The 27,701-nt window shown below is 43.7% G+C and overlaps 1 protein-coding gene across 6 annotated transcripts in view; it reads right to left on the minus strand.

Annotated features, from left to right (window-relative positions):
• The window catches only part of rgs3a (regulator of G protein signaling 3a), a 91,729-nt gene extending 64,028 nt beyond the window's left edge, over positions 1-27,701 (minus strand). The window contains exons 1-12 of one of the 6 annotated variants that reach the window (XM_058065057.2): positions 27,642-27,701; positions 27,356-27,414; positions 25,467-25,561; positions 25,282-25,350; positions 23,681-23,741; positions 22,245-22,329; positions 14,079-14,146; positions 4,299-4,380; positions 2,921-3,026; positions 1,836-2,271; positions 1,162-1,201; positions 17-351 (exon numbers count right to left, since the gene is read on the minus strand). In XM_058065057.2, the coding sequence (XP_057921040.2) occupies positions 17-351; positions 1,162-1,201; positions 1,836-2,271; positions 2,921-3,026; positions 4,299-4,380; positions 14,079-14,146; positions 22,245-22,329; positions 23,681-23,741; positions 25,282-25,350; positions 25,467-25,561; positions 27,356-27,414; positions 27,642-27,672 (1,467 nt within the window). In that variant the 5' untranslated portion in view covers positions 27,673-27,701. Of the gene's footprint in view, positions 1-16; positions 352-1,161; positions 1,202-1,835; positions 2,272-2,920; positions 3,027-4,298; positions 4,381-6,707; positions 7,182-14,078; positions 14,147-21,158; positions 21,365-22,244; positions 22,330-23,680; positions 23,947-24,279; positions 24,435-25,281; positions 25,351-25,466; positions 25,562-27,355; positions 27,415-27,641 lie in introns of those variants that run through there. The other 5 variants (XM_058065050.2, XM_058065049.2, XM_078793966.1 and 2 more) reach the window with 5 other exon arrangements.

The raw sequence follows: 27,701 nt of genomic DNA on the forward strand, positions 1-27,701 counted from the left end.
AGGCCAGCAATCTAACCTGAACAAAAATGGGGAAGATGAGGATCTTGGGCGCCACGGTAACATATCCATAGTTGTTTCCATGTGGCACATGTGAGCGTACTATGGTACAGTTCTGGTAGTTGGCAAAATTGGGGCTTTGCTGCTGGTAGTTGGAGGTGGAGGTACCGCTGGAGGGTTTCGGCATCTTGGAGTTGTTGGATCGGCGCAGGAAGCCGGTGCGGCTGGAGAAAGGGCCGCCCCCTCCTAGACCGCTGCTGCTGCTGCTGCTCAAGCCCGGGGAGAAGGTTCCACCAGCAACGCCGGACTGGTTGAGTGAGCCGGAGGCTTGTCGTGTGGGATACAACCTGCTGGCTGAAAGTCATCACAGATTGGTGGCATTCACTGATATGGAGAAATGTATAATACATTGCTCAAAAGTTTGATTTCTATGCCACTTGTCCTCATTACGGTCGCAGAAATGCTGGAGCCTATCCCAGCTGACTTTGGTTAAAATCTGCAAGATTATGATCCCTCCCCATATTACATACAAGGATGTTTGCTAAATACTTAAGTCTTGAACCAGTCATGATGTGCTATATATATCACTATATTGACACTTACTATGGTACACATAATGTCATTGGATGGTCATATCACCTCGTACTTCGGTACGAGGTACATTATTTAAAAAAAAAAAAAAAAACTGTATTATGGAAAGCAGGAAGTGAACAAATGAAACAGTTACTGATATTAAAAGTAAACTCTATTATGGAAAGCAGGAAGTGTACAAATGAAACAGTTACTGATATTAAAACTAAACTGTATTATGGAAAGCAGGAAGTGAACAAATGTAACAGTTAGTGATTGTAAAAGTACCAGATGGAGGGGTAGGATTTAATAAGCTTTGCTTCTTCCTACTCCTTTTGGACATGTGGAACTGTGAACTGATTATGTGATGCATTCAATTGTAATCTGATGCGTGTTCAAATGAAATAAAACTATTACCATTCAAAATCAATGGTGTTCATAGACAGTACAAATAATAAGAAACGTTGTAAAAAGTGCCAAGTGAAATAGACTGAGAAATAGGGTCTGAATAGAGCCACCTTGGCCCCCCCATCCAGGACCCTCAGCTGTGGTCTTTCTGCAAAGAAGCAACGTATAGACGTATCGATGTCTTACCTAAAGTTCCCTGATTGTCCTGATAAACAGGCCTCAAGATCTGCAAACAGAAGTCGATGAAGACGTTTAGACAGAGATCGTGCTTTTAACAACATATCATCAACACTGTAGTGTCGTTTCTCAGTGAGGAGAACAATAGCATTGTGTTGTGATGAGTCATGCGTCACGTGACCTGACCTAGCCTCCACATTGGCTCAGGGCTAGGATTCAACCATCAACTCCTGTTATTATGCAGGAAATCTACTCCAATCATCCGCCCTTTGCACTCACGTAAAAGGAGATGGATGGAGGGTATAAACCGACTTCACGCCAGCATAAACAATCAAGTTAGGTTGTTAGTCAGGCGCTCTCACACAAACGTGTTAGTAGTTATTAACGGAGGAACTCATGTCAGGCTTTTCGTTTCTTTTAACAGGTTTGCTTTATTGATGCAACCATCAGTACATAATTCTCCGTCTTATGTTGCATAAAACATCCAAATAGGATCGCTGTGAGATAAACGATAATATACAAACGACATGGTTTTGGTCTGGAGGATGAAATCAGTTAGCGCCGGGGATGAACGGTAAGGAGACATATCTAGCATGAGCCATCATGTGACCATGGTGAAGATGAGGAGGAGGGCGGAGGAGATGATGAAGATGCAGCCCCCCACCACCAGCGGTCTGCGGTACCTGGCTTCCAGGGTTGATGGGGGACAGGATGATGTAGTTGTCCCCGTTGGACGCCTTCACCCTCGTCCCCTTCAGCGTCGCCGTGTGAGGGTGGTGGAGGAGCCGCGGCTTCCCGTCCAGCTCCTCGGCCGACCCCCCCTGGGCGCCCCACCTCAGAGTTCCCATCCCTAAGGTGCCGCCGGGGGCGCCTTCGGAGCCGTTGACCAGCAGTCTGCGGGCGGCGGCGGCCCGGTGGTGAGCCGGGAGAGGGGGCACGGCTGGTGGGGTTCGACCGGAGCCCAGATCTGGGTCGCGCCTGCGGACGGGCGGCGAGGGCGTCTCGTAGGTGGAGGAGGAGGCCGGCTTGTAGGAGGGGCGGTGGATGAGACCCTCGAAGTTTGGCTTGGCTGAGGGGCCCGTGCGCCACACCACCACTGTGATTTCATTGGCGCTGTTTCTGGGGTCACATGACACAATTATAATGTTAATGGCAATGGTTTTATTTCATTTGAACATGCATCAGATTACATTGAATGCATCACATAATCAGTTCACAGTTCCACATGTCCAAAAGGAGTAGGAAGAAGCAAAGCTTATTAAATCCTACCCCTCCATCTGGTACTTTTACAATCAGTAACTGTTACATTTGTTCACCTCCTGCTTTCCTAATATAGCTTAAGGTTTCATTTTTATTTATTTATATATTTATTTTAAATGTTTTGTCACGTACCGAAGTATATGACCATACAATGACATAATTGTATGTCAATATTAATCAATAGATTAATCAAGATTAATCAATATCTTCCTGCCAAACTAATAGCAAATAGTAAAAGAACCCGAGTCTCTGTGAAGGCAAGAATGGTCAAATACTTTCATGCTTTTTTTGCACAATATTAAAGTCAAGCTTAAAACTTTAGGGTTGATGGTTCAAATCTAAGGTGAGCCTTGAAGATCTAGAAAGCTCTCTGTGTGGGTTATGGTCGAAAACTATTGATTTTGAAAAATGACTTTGTTGTCGTCTTTTCTACTAGTTGGCCCAGTACTTTCAGGTCATTGTTGTTGGGGGGACATCCTCGCCAAAAGGAAGCATTGTGTGTCCTCACCTAATTGCGTGGGCCAAGTCCACACATTTCCACTGCTCCACAGGCTGACCATTGAGCTGCAGGAGCGTGTCCAGCTGCTGGAGTCCTGCCTGGTCTGCTGGGCCCCCTGCCACAGTCAACACACACACACATACACAGATACACACATGTCATTTTTTAACAACTTCTTTATTTGATTCCCAGGGACAAACAAAACTCCAGAGGGTTGCCTATTAACTGCAGCACCCCGCTGCTTTGCTTGGATTCTCGCAGTAATCCTCAAAGCCACGGACGAGATGAAAAGCAGAACGCCCGCAGGTGATATTACATTTTAATGAAGGGAGAATAATTCATGACGTATTGGGAGTGGATTGGTGATTGAGAAACAGCAGCCATGTAAACAATAGAAAACTTCCATAGAATCAAAACACGGTTATTTGATTGCAGTACTGACGGGTACTAAAATGTGTAGGGTACCAATTTGTGGATGTCTGGATGTCCTCCATTTTTTATTGTCTCTCCGTCCTCTTTGTTGTTGTATTTAATCCCAAACCATACCATCGCCACCTGCACTGAACCGCAGTATATCCTTGCTATTTGCAGCTTTACGGTCCGATGCCACCTGCAAATATCAAATTAATGTGGCTAATTGAGACGCCTTATGGCGCTGCACCGACACACCACCGTGCGGTCATCCAAAAACGCACGGCTCGGTCAACCAAACCTTCCTGCAAGGTTGATGTTGACATTCTCCTCTGATTTCGGATCAACATTTGCAATAAAAGACACTGTTGTAATTATTAGATTACCCTCCCTGTCCCGTCTATGTCTTTATACGTTTGCATAAAAAGGCAAAAACAGGGCTGCACGGCGGTCTAGTGGTTAGCGCGCAGGCCTCACAGCTAGGAGACCCGAGTTCAATTCCACCCTCGGCCATCTCTGTGTGGAGTTTGCATGTTCTCCCGTGCATGCGTGCGTTTTTTTACGGGTACTCCAGTTTCCTCCCACATTCCAAAAACATGCTAGGTTGATTGGCGACTCCAAATTGTCCATAGGTATGAATGTGAGTGTGAATGGTTGTTTGTCTATATGTGCCCTGTGATTGGCTGGCGACCAGTCCAGGGTATACCCCGCCTCTCGCCCGAAGACAGCTGGGATAGGCTCCAGCACCCCCCGCGACACTCGTGAGGAAAAGTGGTAGAAAATGAATGAAGGAAAGGCCAAAACAGGTGATGACGCAAGTGCAAAATAGAAGAGATCATGTTTGGATCACGTCTAAAGTGGCAGAATTGCACTTGACAAGAGCTGGGCATGCATCTTTTCCATGCATTAACACGCTCCACAGGAAGGAGGAAGTGGAAAAGCATGGATTCTAAGACTCAATCAAGAGCATCCTTGCCTGGGTCAACAGCCTGCACCCTCACAGGGGAATCTGAGCAGATGGTGAAGCCGTATCCATCCTTTCCTCGAAGGATGGTCACCTGTAACACAAATACGACACACAAACACACGAGCACAAGTCATTTCGTGGCATTCAGGAGAATGTGAAAGTAACAGGCTGGCCAGAGAATCAGGGTGATTAAGTAGCAATTTGTTTGTCGGCGTCAGCTTCCTATTAGAACTGTCTTGACGGCAGTTTCCTGAGGAAGCCAATTAGCTGACATGGTGAGAACAACTCCCAGGGACGGAAGGCTGACTTGCTTTGTTCGCTGCCAGTGGAAGAATGTCTGCTCTCTTCTACAATTCTCCACGTACAATAGTCCTCAGAGAGGACAGATGATGTCCAACACTGCTACATAGGACGGTAAATGCTTTCATTGTTCTTCAGACGTGTGTAGCATTAAATCATGTAAACCAGTGATGTTCTTTTACCATTACTGAAAGTTTTAATTAAAAAAAAATTGTTTCTTTCATGAGCATATATTGACAGCAAAGAGCATCTGACCTACTAATTTCGAACAAGGCAGTAACTGACTTTCCCCTCAGTCCAAACCTCGCTAGCATGATTGTTTTCAGGCTCCAAAAACCTGTTTTCATGTAAACAAACGGACAAAACGATGCATCCCAATGACAGTCCTCAGCCAACATGGCCACAGATAGCGTGCCTTGTTGTTACCCAAGCGGTTACTTCTTACTTTAGTTTTTTTTACTTTGATCATATGCTGCACTTTGTAGCTTGGGGGCGCTTCCCCTTCTTGTCTGCAACGTGTTGTTTGGACAGACTGGAGGTGGTGTGACAGATTCGCCCTGTGGCATAAGAGAGGAAACGGTCCACCAAACTCCATGGGGAAAAAATAGAATTTTTCACAGTGGGGAACAATCTGCCGCTACAGTCATTCCCTGTCCGATGCTGAACCTTTCCACCGAGTTTGACCACAGTCGGCCATCTTGTGTTCACTAGAGTTCAATGGAGACGCTCGCAATGACCTTAAAACGTCAGGTTGTTGTTTATGAGTGAGAGATGGTTGATGAGAGGGCCAAATAATCAAGGAATAGCATCTAACTGACTGGCAAAGGAATTTCAAGCATCTCAAAGTAAACTGAACTGTGGTTGAAGAGGAAGGACATACTTGTATATACGTATATACGCATATACGTATGACGCAATATGGTTACAATGATGTTAAAGTACCTATCCGTCCATACAGTTTAGCTTATGTTATGTTACATATCTTTTGTCATGCAAAATTTTTGTGGACGTTGCAGTAGTTTTACTTTACTTTAGTTTGATTTAACATCATGAACTCATTCACTGCCAACGACATACAGCATTTATACGTCTTTTATGTTTTTTACCTATGTATGTTCGCCTGCAGATTACTAAAGGACTGAAAAGGGTAGAAAACTTTTTCTGCTGAAAGATGAGAGTCTAACCTTTCTTTTGGTATCGATAACCCTAGAACTAAATATCAAATCAGTCAAATCGTCAACAATGGATGACTTTTGAAAAATGGCTGTGATTCAAGGAGTTAATGTAGTATTTTTATACTTGTTATATTAATGTGCTACTCAATACATGGCTTGTACAATTAATAAGGCTTTCATGATAGCGGCATGCAACAGATTAATTAAATTATCATTATTTTCTATGGGAATTCATACAACCGGAGATCAAGACATATGGTCAGTTGACGATAAACGTAGCAATGTGTTCATCTAAAATGCCGAGAGCTGAGGAATGAATATTTGAAAGGGACGTACACGACCGAACGAAAGGACTTCTACACGATGAAGGGTTTTTACTCATCTCACATACACCCAAAGGACCAAGGCGGGCCGTGTGTGCACATGTTCATGCATGAGTGTTCCCCTTTTAGCGCTCATGCATCGCTGCTCCGCCTTTCACCAAGTCACGGAGAGAGGAGATGTCATTAGCTAATTACGATACCGCTTCTGTTCGGCAGGGGTGTCGCAATCATGACGAGGTGTTCTCGTGCGACTTTATGGATGGGGGTATAGTAACTGTGTGTATCATACCACACACACACACACACACATAGCAGTCAACTAGTCATTTTCCTCTTCCTCTGGGTAAAACAATGTTATCTGGGTCAGTATGTTCAGTGACTGGACAACACGCCACCCACACATACAGGGTACATACTGGGTACATAAACACATTCAAATGATGTATTGTGGTCATAGAGGCCTTTTTGTAGCCATCATAAACTGCTGCCCAAGCTAATGGGATCCAATACAAGAGTTGTATTAAAAATCTGCTTATTTCAGGTTGTGTTTGCCAACACACTTAAATTGGCAGCTTTTTTTTTTTTTACTGGATGTCTTCAACTCTCCCCCCGACACACACCTGTGGTAGCCTACATCCGATGCAGAGGTGACACAAGCCGTGGATGGTGTGCATGACCCCCCCTCCTGTTGTTGTCCCGTTCAGGTCGGCCGAAAGCACGCATACACTTCGACGCTGACTTTCGGGCCGGCCGGCACCTCTATAGCCCGAGTACCTCCAAAGCCTCCGTTGAGCGGCCGAGTGGGTTCTTGTGGGACTTTGCTCCGCCTCCTGGGGGGACTTCAGCGTGTTGTGGATCATCGCAGAGGCCCACGGCTCCCGCTTGGTTGTTTTCGTGTTGAAAATGTCCAATCCGAAGGTTTTAATCTGGCGTTTATGACTCCACTTGATGAACTACTGTCCATGTAAAGACGTGCAGCGATGGCGATCAAGTTCACAAGCTTCCATGCTTCCGCTTTCTTCGAGATTTTTGCATTCGGCCACCAGCAACACAGAGGCAAGACTGGCGCTGGCTTGACCTGCTCAGGCCACAGTGTCGCTGCTGGCAGGGGCGCCCATGGGAACTCTTCAACAGCAGAAGAATAGGAGGAAGTTCCTCCCACCAGCAGCAGCAGCAGCAGCCCCCCCACCCCCCACCATACACACACATACATACTATACACACATGGATTCATGCATACCTTGCCAACCTCCACAGATTTGACTGTCTAGCACCGATAAGGCCGTTTGCTTCCTGAGTCCACACTACGAGCTCCTCAGAGGTGCTGCACCTCACATTAGTAGTGAAGGAGATGAATGTCAACGCAATGCATGACAAATAAATATGATTTTTTTTTTTTTTAAGCAGCCACAACCCAAAAAAATGCTGTGTGACGCAAGATATTACACGCTGTCCCCTTCGACCTCCATCCAGACTTGTTTGTTATGTTTTCACCTTCCATATTTCCTCCGCTTTTCCTTTCAAGCCCTCCTCATGCCCCGGCAAAACCACCGGGCGGAAATTCAAAGCTCTGCGAAAGCTTGACAATAGCACCCCCCCGACCCCTCTGCCAGTTATCCAAACAGCACTTTTATTTTTGTTTTTTACCGGTAATACAAGTGCGCTTGGGAAAGTGGTGGTATATCTGACAGTTATACATCACCTGGGAGGCCACGAGGTAGAGCCCAGACCTACACCCATATAAGACGCTCTAACATTGAGCAACACAAAGTCTCATAGGAAATAATGGTAACAGAAATAATCAGTTCCAGGGTCATGGTGTGGTTATCATAAACCCTATGAAGCTATGACGCCAATGCAAACCAACACACATCGTATGCTTCTTAACACTGTTGAAAAAAATCATATACAATTGTAAAAAATAATAATAATTCAAATTAAAACCTATTTTTATTTTCATGTTATTTATAAATAATAATTTCAGCATCTATACAGGGCCTATATTAATTCATTCATTCATTCATTTTCTACCGCTTATCCTCACGAGGGTCGGAGGGGGTGCTGGAGCTTATCCCAGCTGTCTTCGGGCGAGAGGCACGGTACACCCTGGACTGGTGGTCAGCCAATCACAGGGCACATATAGACAAACAACCATTCACACTCACATTCATATCTATGGACAATTTGGAGTCGCCAATTAACCTAGCATGTTTTTGGAATGTTGGAGGAAACCGGAAAAAACCCACGCATGCACCGGGAGAACATGCAAACTCCACACAGAGATGGCCGAGGGTGGAATTGAACCCAGGTCTCCTAGCTGCGAGCTAACCACTCGACCGCAGTGCAGCGCCGCCTATAGTCATGTGATTATTATTATTATAAGTAAGACTTTTGCTTCCTGTATACATTTTGATTTTGATGAAGTACATATTGTGTATAGTATTGTACTTTCGGCCATGTTGCAGGTTTTTGCCACTTCATAGAAATATTTCTCCTCCAAAGTCGTTTCCTGCAGCAGGTTCAACTTTACAGGTATGTGTTTGATAGTCCATATGTTTGTTAGTAGCAGATGCCTGATTCCAACGTCCAAAAGAAACCAGGACCCCATTAATTGAATCTTTTCATGAGCATCACTACATTTACCGTCTCCTGGAATGAAACACTGACAGAGAAGGAACAGAGAAAGACGGAGAGCCGCCTGAGTCTCTAAAAGCGCTAATAAAGCAGCCAAAAAAGGCCCCATTTTCCTGAGAGCCCCCTCCTTGCAGAGGTAATGGCAGCTTTTCCCTGTTTGCCTTTTTGAAAAGGGCGAGGGTTACCACGTCAAGCACACAAAAAACACTTTGTCTCGCTTTCATGCCGCGCTGTTCACCTCTAAATGGGCAGAAGGACGGATTAGAGGGTGAGAAGAAAGCATGTCTCGGGGAGAAGAGTGAAAGACGAGATTGAAATGCTTGTCCTGGAGCCAGACAAGCCCAATCTGGTCTTTAGTGGTGTGGGATCGCTCACGCATTCCGTCTTTTCTAGCCCGGACCTGAAAAACAGCTACCATGGAAGGAGGCGTGAATTTACTGGTCCAACGTTTCAGGTCACATGTTCCAAAAAGGAGGACATAAGACACAGGCAGGTCGACTCCCGGTGACACGGGAGCCAATGGCTGCAGGGAATTGCAAGAAAAGGGCAAACCTGGAGCACTGATAAAATTGGGACCACTCTGTCTAACACTGGGGGGGTTGAACTTTCACCAACATGTGTTTTTTTTTTTAAACATAAACCTTTTCTCGTTACATTGCACATTTTTGCTATTTTTTTCCACAAATAGTTCAACTACATTTGTTTGTTTTTCTCATAATAGAATTACTTTAGGGCTGCACGGTGTGCAAGTGGTTATCGCGCAGACCTCACAGCTAGGAGACCAGGGTTCTATTACACCCTCGGCCATCTCTGTGTGGAGTTTGTATGTTCTCCCCGTGCATGCGTGGGTTTTCTCCGGGTACTCCGGTTTCCTCCCACATTCCAAAAACATGCTAGGTTAATTGGCGACTCCAAATTGTCCATAGGTATGAATGTGAGTGTGAATGGTTGTTTGTCTATATGTGCCCTGTGATTGGCTGGCCACCATTCCAGGGTGTACCCCGCCTCTCGCCCGAAGACAGCTGGGATAGGCTCCAGCACCCCCCGGGACCCTTGTGAGGAAAAAGCGGTAGAAAATGAATGAATGAATAAGTTCGTTTGTTTTTCTCATAATAGTATTACTTTAGGCCTGCACGGTGCCCTGTGATTGGCTGACCGAGACCCTTGTGTGGATAAGCAGTAGAAAATGAATGAATTAATACTTTATCCAAAAATATCATATATCATAAAAAATTTTTCCAATCTGATGCTCCAAAAGGTGCACCTCTTTTCTTTGTTTTGCTTCTCACGATACAGCGACTATCACAAAAACAAAACTGCTGACGAAAATTGCATAGCAACAGTTTGTAATTGACACACACTAGCTAGACGACCCCTCTAATGGCCATCTCGTCTGGACCTGTTTAGGATGCTGAGTCTTTGTCAAGGACACGGGATGTGGACAGGATGTGACAAGAGGTCAGCTGCCCCCTTTTAATGGGTGACGCACTCACCCACCTGTGTCCTTAAAAGGCCATTCAGCACTGTGCCATCTTCCTTTGAAAAGCATTTACAGTCAAATGAGCCGACAAAAATCAAAACAATCTCCGTCCTTTGGGGAATATCTAACCTTCTGGCTCGCCCCCTTTGCTGCGATACTCGCCCCCACAGACAGACGTGTCAGATGCATTTTACACAGTGACAGGTCAGGAGCTAACGCTCGCTGACAAGCAAAGCAATGCAGAGCGCCACTGCATCCGAGCAAGCTCCAGCTCCTGTTAGTACTCATGGAACGTCTTCATGCCTTTAACTAATTTCCATTCAGATATGAATGAAAGTGAAGATTAACTTCATGTTTCACTGTTACAGTCCACTAGTATTGGGGCCACCACAGCCCACATCGTGTATGGGGCTCTACTGCCACCTCGAGTACAACATTGCATCATCATTTAAGGACAGATGTGGACACCCGACTCACGAGACAAGACGGGGTACGACATTGGGTCCACAAAAACCAGATGAGATGACAATTTTAAGAAAAGTACCCTGAAAAAATATGACTATGAGCTTCCTAACGGCAGCAAGTTTAAGAATCGCAATTGAAGCTGGGATTACCATGGCTGCTGGGACCAGACTTGCCCTCTAATGGCTCCTTGGTAAAGGATTCCGAGTCTACTTATTCCAATTACGGGGGCCCCAGGGGTCCCGTATTGTTATTTCTCATGACTGGACTTTTTATTTAGCCAGGTCACAACACAATGCAGGTTGCTTTGCAATGTTTATTGTTACACTATTTGATGCTCAAATATATTATTGTCAAAAGGCTTTGTTGTCTAGGTATTTAGAATTGAAAAAAACAACAACATATAGACAGCTAGCAAGCAGATGTCTAATAGCCACACATTGTAATCTCGACACTGATCAATGCAACATTATTACCGTAAGAAATGTTCTTTAAATGGCCTTTATCAAGTGCTATCAAAAGCAACATGTAAAATGCCCAAAAGTCCGGGGTAAATCCCTGAAATAAAGCAAGGGTAAGATCGTCATTCAACATGGATGCTTGTTTGATCAAGAAGAGCAGCTTTTTCTTTTGCTTGTGGCCATGAGGTGGCCCGGAAACGATGACAACAACGCAAGGCAGCCGGCCGGAAGGGAGCAAGGACAAGGTAACAAGGGGAGGGAGAATAAAAGTCAGGAGAAAGTCTAAAAGGTTTTCCATTCCCCCCCTAATTTAGCCGGTGAATGTACTTTGGCCGCTCCCTTGGCTCTGCTGTGAGACCATCCTGAATCATCTGGTACTCTGATCCACGGCGAGACACAAAGGCTGAGAGAAAACGGGGAAGACCGGAGGAAGGAAGGAAGGAAGGCAGCCGATGCTCACAAATAGGCCTGTTTCTATCACAACATGCATCCACGCTTTACTCTTCAGATCCAAGGGTGGGCAAGGACGATGGACCATTGAGGTGTAATCGGGGGCGTGGCATTTCAGGTCCCAAATTTTGACACAAAATGTTTAATGCAGCTCACTCTTTTTTTTTTTACATGCTTGCTGCGTATGATACAAGAAAGGCCAGAGCGGACTCTTTTTTTTGGCTAACCTGCTACAAACGAGTGAGACATAAGATTAAAGCAGGGGTGGGCAAATATTTTGAATTGTGAGCCAAATTGAGTTAACAAAATTGTCCGGGGGCCAGAACATATATTTAAACACACACACACTATTTTATGCTTATGATTTTCCATTAATCATTAGTCTAATTTAATTAGTGTTATACTATCAACTGTATGTTTTCATGTCCCTTTTTTCAAGAGCACTTTAAACATCAGACCATATCAAACTATATGATTTAATTTCACAGTTTTTTTTTTTTTCAGTAAATAAGACACCCGACTTGCAAGTCATGTTGCCAGTTTGTATGTTAAAAGTTGAAATACTTAAAAAGCAACTGGCGGGCCGGATTCAAACGCTTGGTGCGCCGCATGTGGCCCCCGGGCCGTAGTTTGCCCACCCCTGCCTTAAAGGGCCCAAAGGGACCGCCATGTCGTGCTACAAGCCCAGAAACTAGGAGACGCAAATGCTGCATAACATGTGTACTCTCTCTGAGAGACACCAGTGTCACTCGGGATCACATGCCATTCAATCAACCAATCAAAATCACACAGTTGTCTCAGGAATGTGGGAAGAACCCGGGGTGAACCCACACGAGCACAAAGCAAAATCTGCATGCAGCCATCCGAAGCCGCAACCACAAGCACATTTCTATGTCAGATCCTCTGCATACAAAACGCTGGATGCTGCAAAGCAAGTCAAGCGTCAAGGAAGTAACATATTACATTCATATATGTCCCATGACGTCACATTATTTACATACGACAAATGCTAACCCCGTATATATTCCTACAAGGCTACTTCCTGTTGCCCTATGATACAAAATATACTTTTTAATGATGTTCTCACAGTCATTGTGCTTTATGAGCATCAAATGTGAGGAAATTTAGCGTGCAGACCTCACAGCTAGGAGATCATGGTTCAATTCCACCCTCGGCCATCTCTGTGTGGAGTTTGCATGTTCTCCCCGTGCATGCGTGGGTTTTCTCCGGGTACTCCGGTTTCCTCCCCAAAACATGCTATGTTATTATTATAACAGCACACCGGAATGTGCTGGCTGATGGCCTCATTCACCCTTTCACGTTGCATCGTGGCACCTACTGTACTCGCGGCTATGTTCTCTAGTCCTATTTTGGTTTAATATCCCAGCTTTGGCACATATAACTCGGTTTTTGGTCACATTTACAGGAGAATAAAAGAACAAAAGCTCTGGTTTCTCCTTGCTAATAAGGGTAGCTACTGTATTGGTACTGTATTAATACTGTATTTGAGGCAGTTACAGTAAAGTTATAATCAATTTGTCCATTTATGATGTCATCACAGATATTATAGGCTAAGTTCACACACCTTCGCAGGGTTTGATGCACAATTTTTTCTGCTCACGTTTACTATAAATTGGCCTTTTTTAAATATCTGGTGTCTGTTGGCTAGGAGACCAGGGTTCAATTCCACCCTCGGCCATCTCTGTGTGGAGTTTGCATGTTCTCCCCGTGCATGCGTGGGTTTTCTCCGGGTACTCCGGTTTCCTCCCAAAAACATGCTAGGTTATTTGGCGACTCCAAATTGTCCATATGTAGGTATTAATGTGAGTGTGAATGGTTGTTTGTCTATGTGTGCCCTGTGATTGGCTGGCGACCAGTCCAGAGTGTACCCCGCCTCTCGCCCAAAGACAGCTGGGATAGGCTCCAGCACCCCCCCCCCGCTCCCCGCAACCCCCACCTACCACTATAGCTTTATTTTAAAAAGCAGGCTTTGCTACACATCTTAAAAGCTATGCTGGTGTTGCTAACATTTGTGTCATCCAGTCCCACTTAATGTGTTGCTGTATCGCCATCTACTGGCTTTATTTTGCCAAGTCTCTCAGACCAACATTCTAGTCTTTATGGAGGTGGTCTTCGTGTGAACATCTCAGCTTCTCTCATGAAGCCATCATTCCGCTCGGCATACGAGTCACATGCGAGCGGGCGTCTTGACATATATTGGCACTTTTTCCCTCTTTTTTTTTTTTGATCCCTCCCCCCCGGTGTTCAAGCTTCCAAGGCCAAATTCAATTAGTCGCCATGGTTGCTGGAAACGTGCGGCACGGAACTCAGTTGATAACTTGAGGGAGGGCGTGTTTATGCATGATGAGTCTGTTAAACATGGATGAGCCGCGTCACGGGTCATCGGTCTCATCATAAGGGGGACAACATGGTAGGATGCAAAGAGCCGAAGTCAAGGAAGAAGGCATTTTTTAAAGGACAGAGAGAAATAGAAATGTACTCACCGTTAAGCATTGCATATTCTCAGGGCGGTCGGTCTCAGGGGCAGCACCATGGTTTGACAGCACAGCCTCTGAAATGTAGACAAAGGAATCACGGGCTGATACGGTTCCTTTGGAGCACATTTCGGCCACAAAACAAGCGTCCGGATGGATGCAAACGTCCACACGTAGTTGTGAGAGTCCATAAAAGTCCCTCAGATGAAGTAATTAAGGCAAGCGATGGCTGGGATGGACTCGACTAGACAGAGTTAAACTTCAGAGCACACTTATGAAGAAAACAAAAAGACAAGCAAGCGCCGTTTGGTCAAATCCCACAGGATGCGAGGACATCACCAAAGTGCCCAAGAGAGGAGGAGTGCAAGAGAGAACAAGAGAGAGGGAAGAGGAGGAGGAAGAGCAGGAGGGCTGAAGAAGAGAAAAGGAACTCCTCTCTCTCACTCTATTATCCGTCCGTCACGGGGCTCCTGGGAGGGTCGCCATGGTTACAGGGACTCCCGCCTCAGTGTCCTTTTTAAACTATCGCTCAGAAAGGCAGCATTCAGCATACGGGGGACTCAGTGTGGACCCCCCCCCCCCCTCCCGCCCTCCCCATCCACTCCCTATTCCTATTTCTCCGTGTTTACAGCTCATCTAATCACTTTGGCTCTTCTCCAAAAGTTAATTTCCTAAAAAGTTCCTGGAACCATCCCACCCCTACAGTAACTAACCAGAGATCATTGACACGATTAAACACCTGCGCAAGGACTGAACATCGATTTTTATGGACACTTTCGGTAAGACATTCATTTATTATTCATGATATACATTGATATAAAATTATATTATATGTAAATTCAATAGAAAATGTTTCAATGATAATATGTATCTACCTACCCCAGCTGACTTGGGGGGGAGAGGCGGCGTGCACGCTGGACTGGTGGCCAGCCAATCACAGGGCACATTTAGACAAACAACCATTCCCACTCACATTCATACCTATGGCCAATTTGGAGCGGCCAATTAAGCTAATATGTTTTTGGAATGGGAGGGGGGGGGGTGGAGCGGAGTACCCGGAGCACAGGGAGAACATGCAAAAGCCAGAGCGGAGAATTGAACCCTGGTCTTCTCCATCTCCTGACTGTGTATAGGCCACACAGTGGTAACCATGCTAACTATGCTAACCATGCTATCTATGCTAACCATGCTAACACTCTGCACCGTGATCATGTGTATTGAACATTTTATTATGAATAGATGAAATTATCAATAAGCATTTTTATTTGCACTTCAATTAATTTCGGCTATGTAAGATAATGTATACACAGTACAATTCATGAACAATAAATAAGGTTATAAATAAATTATAGGAATGAGTTTTAGTTGCATTTAACAACATATATATATTAATAGCATGGCTGTCAAAGTGAACGTGTTAATAATGAAATAACTGAAATTCCCTTTTCTGCCACTGTTCTTCTTGATGCGTGATTAACGTGTGCATGTCTTGTTTGGCCCTCGGCCCACGCCGTAGTTTGAGAAAACGCAATTGTAAATGGAGCTTCAAATCACTGGCAGATGGCTCTCGACAAGAGTTTTTTAAGTTATTTTTATCTAGCGTCGCTGAGTTGACTTGTCATCGGAGGAGGTCCAGTCTCAAACGCCACTTGTTGGGCTCAGCAGATAAATTGAAGAAGCTAGAGCAGGGGTCGGCAACCTTTATTATGAAAAGAGCCATTTCACCCCCTTGCTCACTAAAGAAAAATAGCCTGGAGCCGTAAAACATAGTATGTTTAAAACAAAATTGGAGGGAATTTGGGGGTATCAAAATAGTTCAGATAAGAAAAAATGAGTTGGAGTACTCTTGCTAGTATTATATTATATATAAACTTACATAAATATGTGTAAATTACTGTAAACTTACTTGATACCTGAAGTTTTAATGCCGCTGTTTTTAGATGATCTCTAATTTATTTTTTAGAATTGTCAAATAGCTCTGGGAAAGTATGAAAAGTATTTATAAAGTATTTTCCTACATGTTTACCTCTGAGAGAGAGAACTGAATAGCATCCTGTCTGCTCACCCTTGTGAGTCAGAACTCAGTCAGGATGCATTCATGGACTCACACAAAGTTGGAATTTTTAAAACTTATTACAAAGACGTGCATTTTCTTCACTCGGGTGTTAAAAAAAATATTCAAGCATTGCAAAGGGAGCCACAAGAAAGAGGCTGAAGAGCCACATGCGGCTCTGGAGCCGCGGGTTGCTGACCCCTGAGCTAGAGAATACGCCGTTTATACTGTGTAAATTTATTAGTGATTTGTAGAATTTGAGTTAAGAACTATTTGTCATTTTGTGGTAAAACACCGAAACACCAAAAAGGAGAAAAAGTACACTTGTAATCAGTGAGCTGAATTTTCCTTCTTTGACTTTGTTGACCTCCAAATTGTGTGCCTTTTGGAGCATTGACGCTGTAATAGGTTCATATCGTCTTGCAATATACTCCTAGCCAGGAGCATATAGTACAATATATACAGTATATAGTATTCGTGATTCAGTTGTTTAACTCCACAGCAGCTCCAGTCTCCTGGTTGCGGTCACCATGGAAAAGCAGAAGATCAAACAAGGAAAAAAAAAGATACCGTCTCCATGTGAATTAAAAAAAAAAAAAAAAACTTCAGGGATCCAGCAGAAGAAGAGTGGGGGTAACCTGGCTGGCGTCAGGCCCAGGAGAGCAGTCTTTTGTCTGCTTAGGACATGCAGCCATGCTGGCATGGAAGCAGCTGGGCGCATGAGTGACATAAAAACAGAGCAGTAATAAATGGAGGGGGCAGCAGCCAGTGGGAAAAGTATACACAGGAGGGGGCACAGCAGAGGGGGCTGACGATAAGCCAAAGGCAGACCAAGAAAAACAAAGAAAAGAAATAAAGACGAGCAGAAAGTCAAGACTTGCTGGCAGTGGACCAGAATGAGCAAGTCCTCCGCACGGTCCAAGACCACTTGTCCACTTGACACTCCACCACAAACAAACACTTAATGGCTAGAGCAGAACCTTGTACCACTTGACTGCTTCAAACACTCAACGCTGTATGTATTTGTCTATTGTATGACGTCTCATCAATACTGCATTTGTATTACGAAGTCAAAACATGTAGAGTATTATGTGTAGTAATATAGTACACGTCTTGGCAGCAACGGATGCTGATTCAGGCCTGAATCGTTTGCTGGGTCAAGAAGTTGACATTGGAAGAACAATAAGGAGGCTTTCTCAGCATTTTGTAAACATTGCCAATAATATTAACAGTGTGCTTTACTTCTTGGGGGCCCGTTGTGCTAAACTACAATAAACGATGAAGCCTGGATATCATGGTTAGCCTGGTTCAACTTATTCCTGATCCGGTTGCACAAAAGTGGGATAGTGGAATCTCCATGTGACCCTGCTCCATACCAGGCTTAGTCCAGGATCTATTTAATCCTGTCCCATATCTCAATCAGGAGATAGTCCACATTCAATGACAATTTCAATGGGTTATTATTTAAAGGAGGCCTTCTATGCTCATTGTTGGCCCTTTGTATTGAGGACTCCTATAGAGCAGCGACACAATAACCAGCACAGAAAGCTTTCTAGGTCTTCCAGGAATCTGTAGTACGCCACTCATTGCCATGGTGACTCCGTAATGATAGCGCTGTCTCTTTAAGGAAGCTGATCCAGGACTGGTAGAGCTCATTTATCCAGGATGTTTGAATCCTACTTTTGTGTGTTGAGTCTGATGTGTGATGGTTGTCATGTTATATTTTATCTGACATCGGGACTGTGGTGAGTGGTCTGTGTAGCGACCCCTCTCCCACCCCACCCCGCAGTTTCCTTATGTTGTTAAGATCATTCTGAATTCAGTCCTTCTCATCATTGCCTCAGCAAAGAGCATTTTCCTTACAAGCAAGATGAAACGCCTCTGTGGTGTAGCTCTGGACGAACACTAGAGAATATTTAGTGTGCCCTTCACTGAGCTTCTGATTCATTTATCGCATGATGCCCGTGCGTTAAACACTGCGATGACTCCAGGGCAGTAAGGATGCGGCCGGACCGCGCTTGACACATTTCACTTGCAGCTGCTGTCCTGAACGAGCAGAGACAGTCAAGGGAGCGTCCTGTCAGCTGCGTACCAATAGGTCCTTTTTTCAAATGACATAAAAAAATTATTCAAAAAAATGCCTGAAAAGTTGCCAGTGGCAGAACTTTAAAAAGTGAAACGATAAATTGTGTTAAAGATTGTATCCACTGCATGGAACTGATTGTGGATTAATCACGTCTTGAAGCAATGAAGGCAAAATGGAAGAAAGAATGTGGTAATGCGGTACATGTGGATGGTTAAATAAGCAACAAAGGACAATAAATGACGAACACACACAGCAAATCAGTGCCAAAGATGCCAAATAAAAGACGACCACCACCATCACTGACAAAATGTGCAAAGTCATGTCCCCATTAAACAGCATAAAACAGGAACACTCCACTGATGACACCGTGTCTCACAAACTTGGGTACATTTCAGCACCCAATGTAACACAGTACATCTTAATAAGGGACAATACTACAGAAATTAAGTAGTAAGTAGTCACAATTCCCACATTGAACCACAGCTCCTCAGTGATGGCAACACTCATGCAGCCCCAGTCCCAGTCAATAACATCTGTGTGTGAATCTAATACTGCAAATGTATACTTCTATACAAGCGATATGCTGAATGTTACACCCAAGAATCATTTCTGCTGTAATATGTAGTAAAAACGTAAAAAACGGTGGTGGACTCGTGCACGATCCACATCTACCAACATACCATATAATCTGGTTTTAGATGTCTGCTGATTCACCAGCGAGCACGGACAAGCTGTCACTTCCCACGCTCAACTGAGCAAGTAAAGTATTCATAATCACACACCTGGGCCATTTATTATTTAGAATACGAGGCACACTCCGCCCCGTACGTGCAATGTCTCATTGAAGTATAATTATTAATATGTACGATGATTTGCATGTGGGGCGCCACACATTGTCAGATTATGTTCAAACGATCACATTTAAGGGACGCATATTCCAGTTACAAATATGCAAATTAAAGCATATACTTTTTAGTTGTTTAGCTGGAAACACGCTTTAATGCAGTGTTGACAAGTTCATTAAGGATTAGATTGAACCTGATATGATGAACATATTTGGAAACAACTGTTATCAGATTGGAATTCCCCCCCACTGATATGCTGCCAACAGTAGAAATCATCATTGTGTTGTTGCAAGCTTCACACAAAATCACTGAGACTGAGAACTAACTGGGAAAATGACCTCAAAGTGAGACAGGATGAACACACACACACACACACACTCATCCATAGTTGCATTGTACGAAATGGGATTTTGATCATATCCGTGTTTGTGCACGTCATTGTGCAGCAGTGCCATGGCCTACATTCTGCCAGCTGGCCTGGCAACACTCAAGTGCATGCACCCCCCACTGCACACACACACACAACAGACCGGCAACACCGTGGCATATGAATCAGTTGAGACAGTAGTGGAGCAAGTATTACCACTGCATGAGATGACAACAAATCTGAAACCAGATGCGACCGTTTCTTATTGGAACTAACTCAAAACAACATCCTCTCCCTGCATTATTGAATATGCCGCTAAAAGATCATGGAAGCCGGGAACAACTCAAGTGAACAACTCGTGCAGGCCTGCAGTCCATGTCCCACTTCCACCCACCGGAGCTGAAAACTAATTTTAAAGTTGCATGAACCAGATTAGCCTAGTTCAGAAGAGCAGCGTTAGCAATGGCTTGGATCACTTGAGTCACATTTTGTCATAAAGTGAGTAAACCGTGATATATTCAACACAATTATTATTATTTTCTATCTACTGTAATGTCAATGCAAGGCTTGCCCTGCCTTACAGTTTTTACCTCACCAGATATAAATACATTAAAATGTCATTTGCTTACGGTCAAAGATCCTCACAAGTTCTTTGATTTAGGAAAGGATTGTAAAGATGCAAGGGTCCTCAGCCCACTGACTGGTACCGGGTCGCAGCCTGGTGGCAGGAAACTTTCAACCACAATGATAACTAAAAAAGTCCCTAACAGGCAGTGTGCTAGCATGAATTAACTTACGGTTGCGCCCCAAACAAAAATGCACATTAGCACTCAGCAACGTCATTAAACTTTACGTTTATACATTCCCACATAGTATCAGCAATTGGAACCAAATACAAGGTGATAGTCGATAGTCGATAGTACTGTATAATAACTGTTCAAGGCCTGTCAGACAAGGTCGGACGAGTTGCCGCTCGCAAACAACATAAACATGCAAAAAATGAAATTTCTAACTGTATGGTATATTATTTTATGGATAAAATAATATCCCATCTTCCAAAAATGTATAGCCATGTACATAAACTTGATTTTTATCATTGTACGGGAAACAAAATTCATTCATTCATTCATTCATTTTCTACCGCTTAACCTCACGAGGGACGCGGGGGTGCTGGAGCCTATCCCAGCTGTCTTCGGGCGAGAGGCGGGGTACAACCTGGACTGGTCGCCAGCCAATCACAGGGCATTATCCCAAAATGATGGCTCGGGACCCCAGCTCTACATAACAGGAGAATTCTGCTGTTTTTCTGAATCTTCTGCAAAATATATAATTTGATCACAGTTTTCACCTCAACTTATTCCAATACCCGATTTAACCCACGGGCCACAAGTTGAACAGCCCTGACAAGCATCATATTACATACAGTACACCAGCACAATCTAACAAACCCAGTACTGTGTACCATGATGGGGGGTGTCCAGTGGGATATGCATTTCCATAGTGGTCATGATGCTGTGGACGGTGAGTGTTGGGGGAAACTATTGGGACCAGATGAGATCAAACAAGCTGGGAGTTGTAAGATTAACAGTGCACAGCACACCAGAATAAAAGGAAAAGATGCACCATAGTGGGATGACGAGAGGAGTGAAGGGATGCACACGGGAGGAGGAAGAGGAGCATCCTTAAAAACATGAAGTTGTGCAACTTGTGTAAGGAAGATAACACACATGGTACTCACCTGGTCTAGGCTGCTGTTTTGGCTGGTAGCATCACACACAGACACACACATTCACATACACTCACTCTTAACACCGCCCAGTTTAGGGGATAGTGAGTGAAAGCTGAAAACACACACACACACACACACACACACACATGAAGGTGTATGCAGCATGCATAAAGGGGAGATCCAGAGCAGTATACGAGTTTAAGCGTCCGTGTCTCTTCTGCGAGTGTGACGCGGCGGGCTTTGGTCCAGAAACCCCTCCTTCCCCCTCTCCCCCGTCCCTCCCCTCGCTCTGTTGTCACTCTCCCACACACTTGCTTTCTTCCCCCGTTTAATCCCTCGCTTCCAAACCTCCTGACCCAAAGACAGACAGCTGACCAACAACGCCATCAACATCCACTACCGCCAACGGATTTCGAAAGGCTGGACGACTACATGGTCATTAGGACAGCTCAAGCTAATGGGCTAATTTGTCTCCACTGACACACAGTGCAATGACGGACAAGAGAGAGAGAGACTGACAACGTGTGTGATGAAGGAAATGTAAGATTGTTCAATTCTGACGTTGAAGAAGGGAACTTTGAATTACTTTTAACTGGCTGTGTTACACAAACTGTTTGGAAAAGAGTATTTATTCAATCAAACGTTGAGATATAATATTTCTGTGTAACATAATCTGTGTACTAAATATGTACTATATAGTCCGGAAATGACATTAACTCAAAAATATATATAGTGCTTCTTTTTGGATTCAAATTAGCTGGCGATACATGCTTTATGTTAGATAGCGGGACCGTACCAGTTTTTATTCTGTGGCAGGGGGAAATGGTAAATTCCAAAAATAAATAAATGAAACACAGATAAGAAAAATCATGAAGCAGTTAGCAGCCTACTTCCTGGTTGATATAGAATGATTGAAAACGTGTAGCCTGGACAAACAGGACTATTATTTACACTCGGATTAACACAATAAAAATGGAACGGTTTCTTGCTGGACACGTGCCCCCCCCCCCTTCAAAAGTTCCATGGAAATCACTTGGGGAGTTTTTGCAAACCCCTACTAACTAACAAACAGAGTATGAAGTGAACGATGCTTACCTGTGACATGTGAATGGTGTGGCACCCTAAGGTGTTTCCTCCTCCCCACCTCCTCCCCAAGCAGGTAGTACCATCCTCGAACCTCCTACAGCGTGGACCAGTTAACAATAGACGTGAATGCCAAGATTTAAACCATAAAATTATTAGAACGCCCCCCCCCCTCCTGCTTACAGTCACTATTCACAATCCTTTCCCCTTATTATTCCAGCAGCTGATGAGCCACCCCCTCGCCTCTTCCGCACTTTTGCCTTATGAGCCAGATGGTGCATGCATGTGTGGATGTGTGTTGTGTTGTGTGTGTGTGTGTGTGTGTGTGTGTTACATAAAGCAATGCTGGGCTGAGGCAGCATGTGTCTGATTTGTAATCTGAGTGATGTGGACACGTTCATGCAAACATGGGCATGGTCGTCACAAGCGCACACGTCATTTCGGTCTTAGCCACACACTTCCAGCAGCAGCAGCAACGACAACGACACACACTAACACACACATGTGCACACACATGCAGAAACACACACAGAGACACACAAGCCAGCTCGTCTTATTGTACTAAATAATGCGATGCCGTGGACAGTGACAATAATCTCTGCTTTAAAAGCATCTTATCTGAGTGGACAGATTTCTGCAGGCAGTGGGACACAGAAAGGGGGAAGGGAGGATGGTACAGTATGCACAGAAGAGTGGGGGGGGGGGACGAGGCAATATTATTCTATATAAATCAGGAAAGTCTTATTTTTAATAAAAAGGAACAATGTTTTGGGGGTAAAAGGAGCTGGTAATAGGGAACGCAAAAACAACAAGCATAACTAAAATGCTAATAGCTATACCTGCACATGCTAACAACAACCACAAAAACAAGTGGTTAGTATAGCACAGTTGAATCATTGTTTAGTTGAAAATAATATATTCTCATCCTAAAGGTCTTGTGCTTGGAAATATATCCATAAAACAATTTTTAAAAAATACATGAGTAGCTACAGATTCAATTAGCTATGTCTGGCTAGTAGCCTGCTAGCTACAGATATTGTTATTTCTTAATGAGAAGCCTCGATGATCACCACTGACTTCTGATCTGCCAATCAACAATTGGACCTCCATTTTAACTATTCTGCCTGATAAAATAACTTTTTTCAAGATAAAAAATGCATTTTAATGTCTTTTTTATTATTTTGTCTATTCTCCCAAGACTTTAGTAGTTATTTTTCCTCTTTTAAAACTCTATGAGGAATAAGAGTTCGTGCCTTAACACAGTTAACCCCAAAGTGTTTGCGCTTCACTATTTAGGCCAGTGCAATCCATTCACACTGAACTAAAATGTTGAATTCATGCTCTGATGGATGTACGCATCACATCTCACTCTCACACACACACACATGCATCAGTTCATTGCATGGTCACAATGTCCGTGTTGTGTACCTGTAATAGTGGAAACTCACCTTTTGCGCTTGTATGAGGGAGCGCACGCCAAAGCTCATGCAGCCCAGCAAAACACCCATCCTGGATAAACACCACATAGACACCGTTAAAAGCTATTGATCAATAAGAGCTTGGTGAATTAAAAAAAAAAAAGGTTCAAGGTCCTACTCAGCTTTTGTATACACAGATGGTTCACCCTTTTACATTACGTGCACATGAAAACGCATCTTGTCTTGCACAATGCAGTACTTGAGCAACCTCGTCCAGGATTGCCAAAAGGAGAGACCTTGTAGAATCACAAAGACGGACATTTTGTATCACAACTTGAATATGTGATGTCCTGGCATGAGTGAGGTTGAACTCATTGAACGGTATTGTTGTTTTTTTTATGTCGAGAATTAAAGTAGTTGCCCTAAGTGTGTTCATTCAGACAGATGCTGCCCCATTTCAATAGACAGACAGATTGATAACAATAGCAAAAAGTGTATGATTTTAAACACTAGCTTGAATGTTCAATGGTAATGGTTTAATTTTGCATCAGGTTACGTCACATAAATCAATGTCCAAAATGTCTTGCATTCAGACAACTTTTTTAAGGTATGTTGAGTGAAAAAATTACCTTGACATGTTTCAAATGTCGTCTGCCTTAAAACATATCTTAAAAGTTACCGGTGTAAGAATATAAGAATCTCAATAAAAGGACAAAATTAACCTCATCGAGCAACTATGAGACAAACATAGCTGGCTTGCACTTTTAGCCGCGGTTAGCTAGGGCTGACCAACAGCCAATCAAAAGACAGAACAATGACACACATCAGCATGCGCCCAATCACAACAACAATCACTACAAATTCATGTTCCAATTGGTTGAAAAATCTGTCAGTCAACAATTTTATCTCCAACAACGGCTTTTGCTTGCGATAATCACAACTTTCTACCTGGCAACACGCAGGACTGACATCTGATTGGATAAAATCTGGTATTTGCTCAGAATCACTGCCCAAACTTGTGAATAAACTAATAAAGCATTTAGATATCCCTCATAATGGCAGCGGTATTGCAGAGTCATGCTAAATATAGCATTAATTCGTACTTTTAGTGAAGAGGGCATGCTAAAAAATCCCCCCTAAAGACTTTCGTGGTCTTTTCCTAATAAATAGCAGCAGACATTTGGTGTGAATAAGGCTTAATTGCTTACCAAAGATGAGCCCTTAATCTCTGTCCCAGAAACGGTCCCAAAAATGTCTTTATCTTAATCCAAACTCAGGCTGTCACTCTATACAGTAAATCTCTATACTGTAGCTTACTGTTTTTAACACTTATGTTTTTTGCACAAAGCAGCAATTGTGTGCATTGAAAGACAGAGATACACACATGAACATTGTAGAGAGAAATGTATTTTCATGCATTCTAATTAGTTTCCCTCCTGTGAAGGAAGAAAAAGGCTGAGTCATTTCACCATGTGTCCTCCATCCCTAGCGTTGACCCTCTTTCATTTTGCTGAGGCCGGGAGGCGAGAGTAACGCACCCACACAGAGCACACCGAGCACAGAAAGGAAAGTGATAACATTAATTATAAAGAAACGCCATTCTTGCCACGAAGCCAAATCTCTGTAGATACCTGGTGGTGGAGTCAGAGTTCCACGCTGTGAAGAGCAGCCGCTTGTGAAGGTCCTCGTCACCGACCGTGCTATCATAATAGAACCCCAGCATGTCAGCAGGTTTTTAACATTTATTATTATTATTTATTATTAACTTGTATTTTGAATGAATGTAGCAAAACAACGACATTGTGTGAGTGCTTACAAGTAAAAGGTATGGAGGAAGACGGGGTTCCGACACCGAGGCACCATCGCTGTCTTCTGTCGCTGGCTGGGGTCACTGTCTGGAAACATGCCCACCTGTCACGACAGTAAGTTGACGCTGAACAACAACAATAAAGTAACAATGACAGGGATGTAACGCACGCTAAAACACCTCTAAAGACTCTCCTGCTACGTTTTATTATTTTATATCCATGCAGTGGCCCTGAAGTAACAGACATCTAATAGTTACAGTATTTTGTCCCATGATGTTCCTTTTAAGCATTAACAGAGCCCATAGCGACTAAGCTATGGCTAAGCAGCAGCAGCAGCCCTGAGGGGCTGTGAGGGAGGCACTATGTCATTACGCCAGAAAAATAGTTCTTCGGTGTTAGCTCCGACAATAACAATGTTGCCTTAGTTTGGTTAATATGCAGGTCACGTTATGTCAGTGCTTCTCAATTATTTTCTGTCATGTCACCCCCAAGGAACAGAAATGCCTCCCCTCCCCCGCCATTCAAAAAACTGCCAATATGTATGTTTTTTTAAATATATTTTAGCAGAACGGATGGATGGATGGATGGAAGAACGGATAGGTAGATAGATAGATAGATAGATAGATAGATGGATGGATGGATGGATGGATGGATGGATGGATGGATGGATGGATGGATGGATGGATGGATGGATGGATGGATGGATGGATGGATGGATGGATGGATGGATGGATGGATGGATGGATGGATGGATGGATGGATGGATGGATGGATGGATGGATGGATGGATGGATGGATGGATGGATGGATGGATGGATGGATGGATATGGATGGATGGATGGATGGATGGATGGATGGATGGATATATAGATGGATGGATGGATGGATGGATGGATGGGTTGGATGGGTGGATGGATGGATGGATGGATGGATGGATGGATGGATGGATGGATGGATGGATATATAGATGGATGGATGGATGGATGGATGGATGGATGGATGGGTTGGATGGGTGGATGGGTGGATGGGTGGATGGGTGGGTCAATGGATGGATGGATGGATGGATAGATAGATAGATAGATAGATAAATTGATGGATGGATAGATAGATACATTGATAGATGGATGGATGGATGGATGGATGGATATATAGATGGATGGATGGATGGATGGATGGGTTGGATGGGTGGATGGGTGGATGGATGGATGGATGGGTGGATGGGTGGATGGGTGGATGGGTGGGTCAATGGATGGATGGATGGATGGATGGATGGATGGATGGATGGATGGATGGATGGATGGATGGATGGATGGATGGATGGATGGATGGATGGATGGATGGATGGATGGATGGATGGATGGATGGATGGATAGATAGATAGATAGATAGATAGATAGATAGATAGATAGATAGATAGATAGATAGATAGATAGATAGATAGATAGATAGATAGATAGATAGATAGATAGATAGATAGATAGATAGATAGATAGATAGATAGATAGATAGATAGATAGATAGATAGATAGATAGATAGATAGATAGATAGATAGATAGATAGATAGATAAATTGATGGATGGATAGATAGATACATTGATAGATGGATGGATGGATGGATGGATGTATGGATGGATGGGTTGGATGGGTGGATGGGTGGGTCAAAGGATGGATGGATGGATAGATCGATAAATTGATGGATGGATAGACAGATAAATTGATAGATGGATGGATGGATGGATAGATAAATAGATAGATAAATTGATAGATGGATGGATGATGGATGGATGGATGGATGGATGGATAGATAGATAAATTGATAGATAGAAACACATAGAAGCAGTCCCGGGATTGAATTTTATTAAAAAAAAACAGATCAAAAGCGATAGAAAACAATACCTTTACATAAGAGTCACATGACCGCTGATGCTCCTCCCACATGCCTCGAGCCTCTAAAACTGTCAACGGAGGGAAAATGTGTAAAATGATAACTCCACTCAATAAAAGTTGTTTTCATTCATATATAGTATGTCCACTCTTGAAATCCATGACTAGCTGGTCGTCAGTGTACCTAATGTTGTGGCCACGCAGCAGTGTGAGTCACATGCTGTTGTAGCTCGTCCGGCTATTCAATATTTCATGATGATGTCACAGTACACATTAATATACATTCCTCAGGACTCACCGCTCACGGCAAGCACTTCCTGTTCCTGCATGATTGACAGCTTCAGCTGACCTGCCGAGA

Source organism: Doryrhamphus excisus, linkage group LG10 (genome assembly GCF_037039965.1).
Source record: "Doryrhamphus excisus strain RoL-2023G ecotype Guam linkage group LG10, RoL_Dexc_Guam_v1.1, whole genome shotgun sequence".
Lineage (NCBI taxonomy): Eukaryota > Metazoa > Chordata > Actinopteri > Syngnathiformes > Syngnathidae > Doryrhamphus > Doryrhamphus excisus.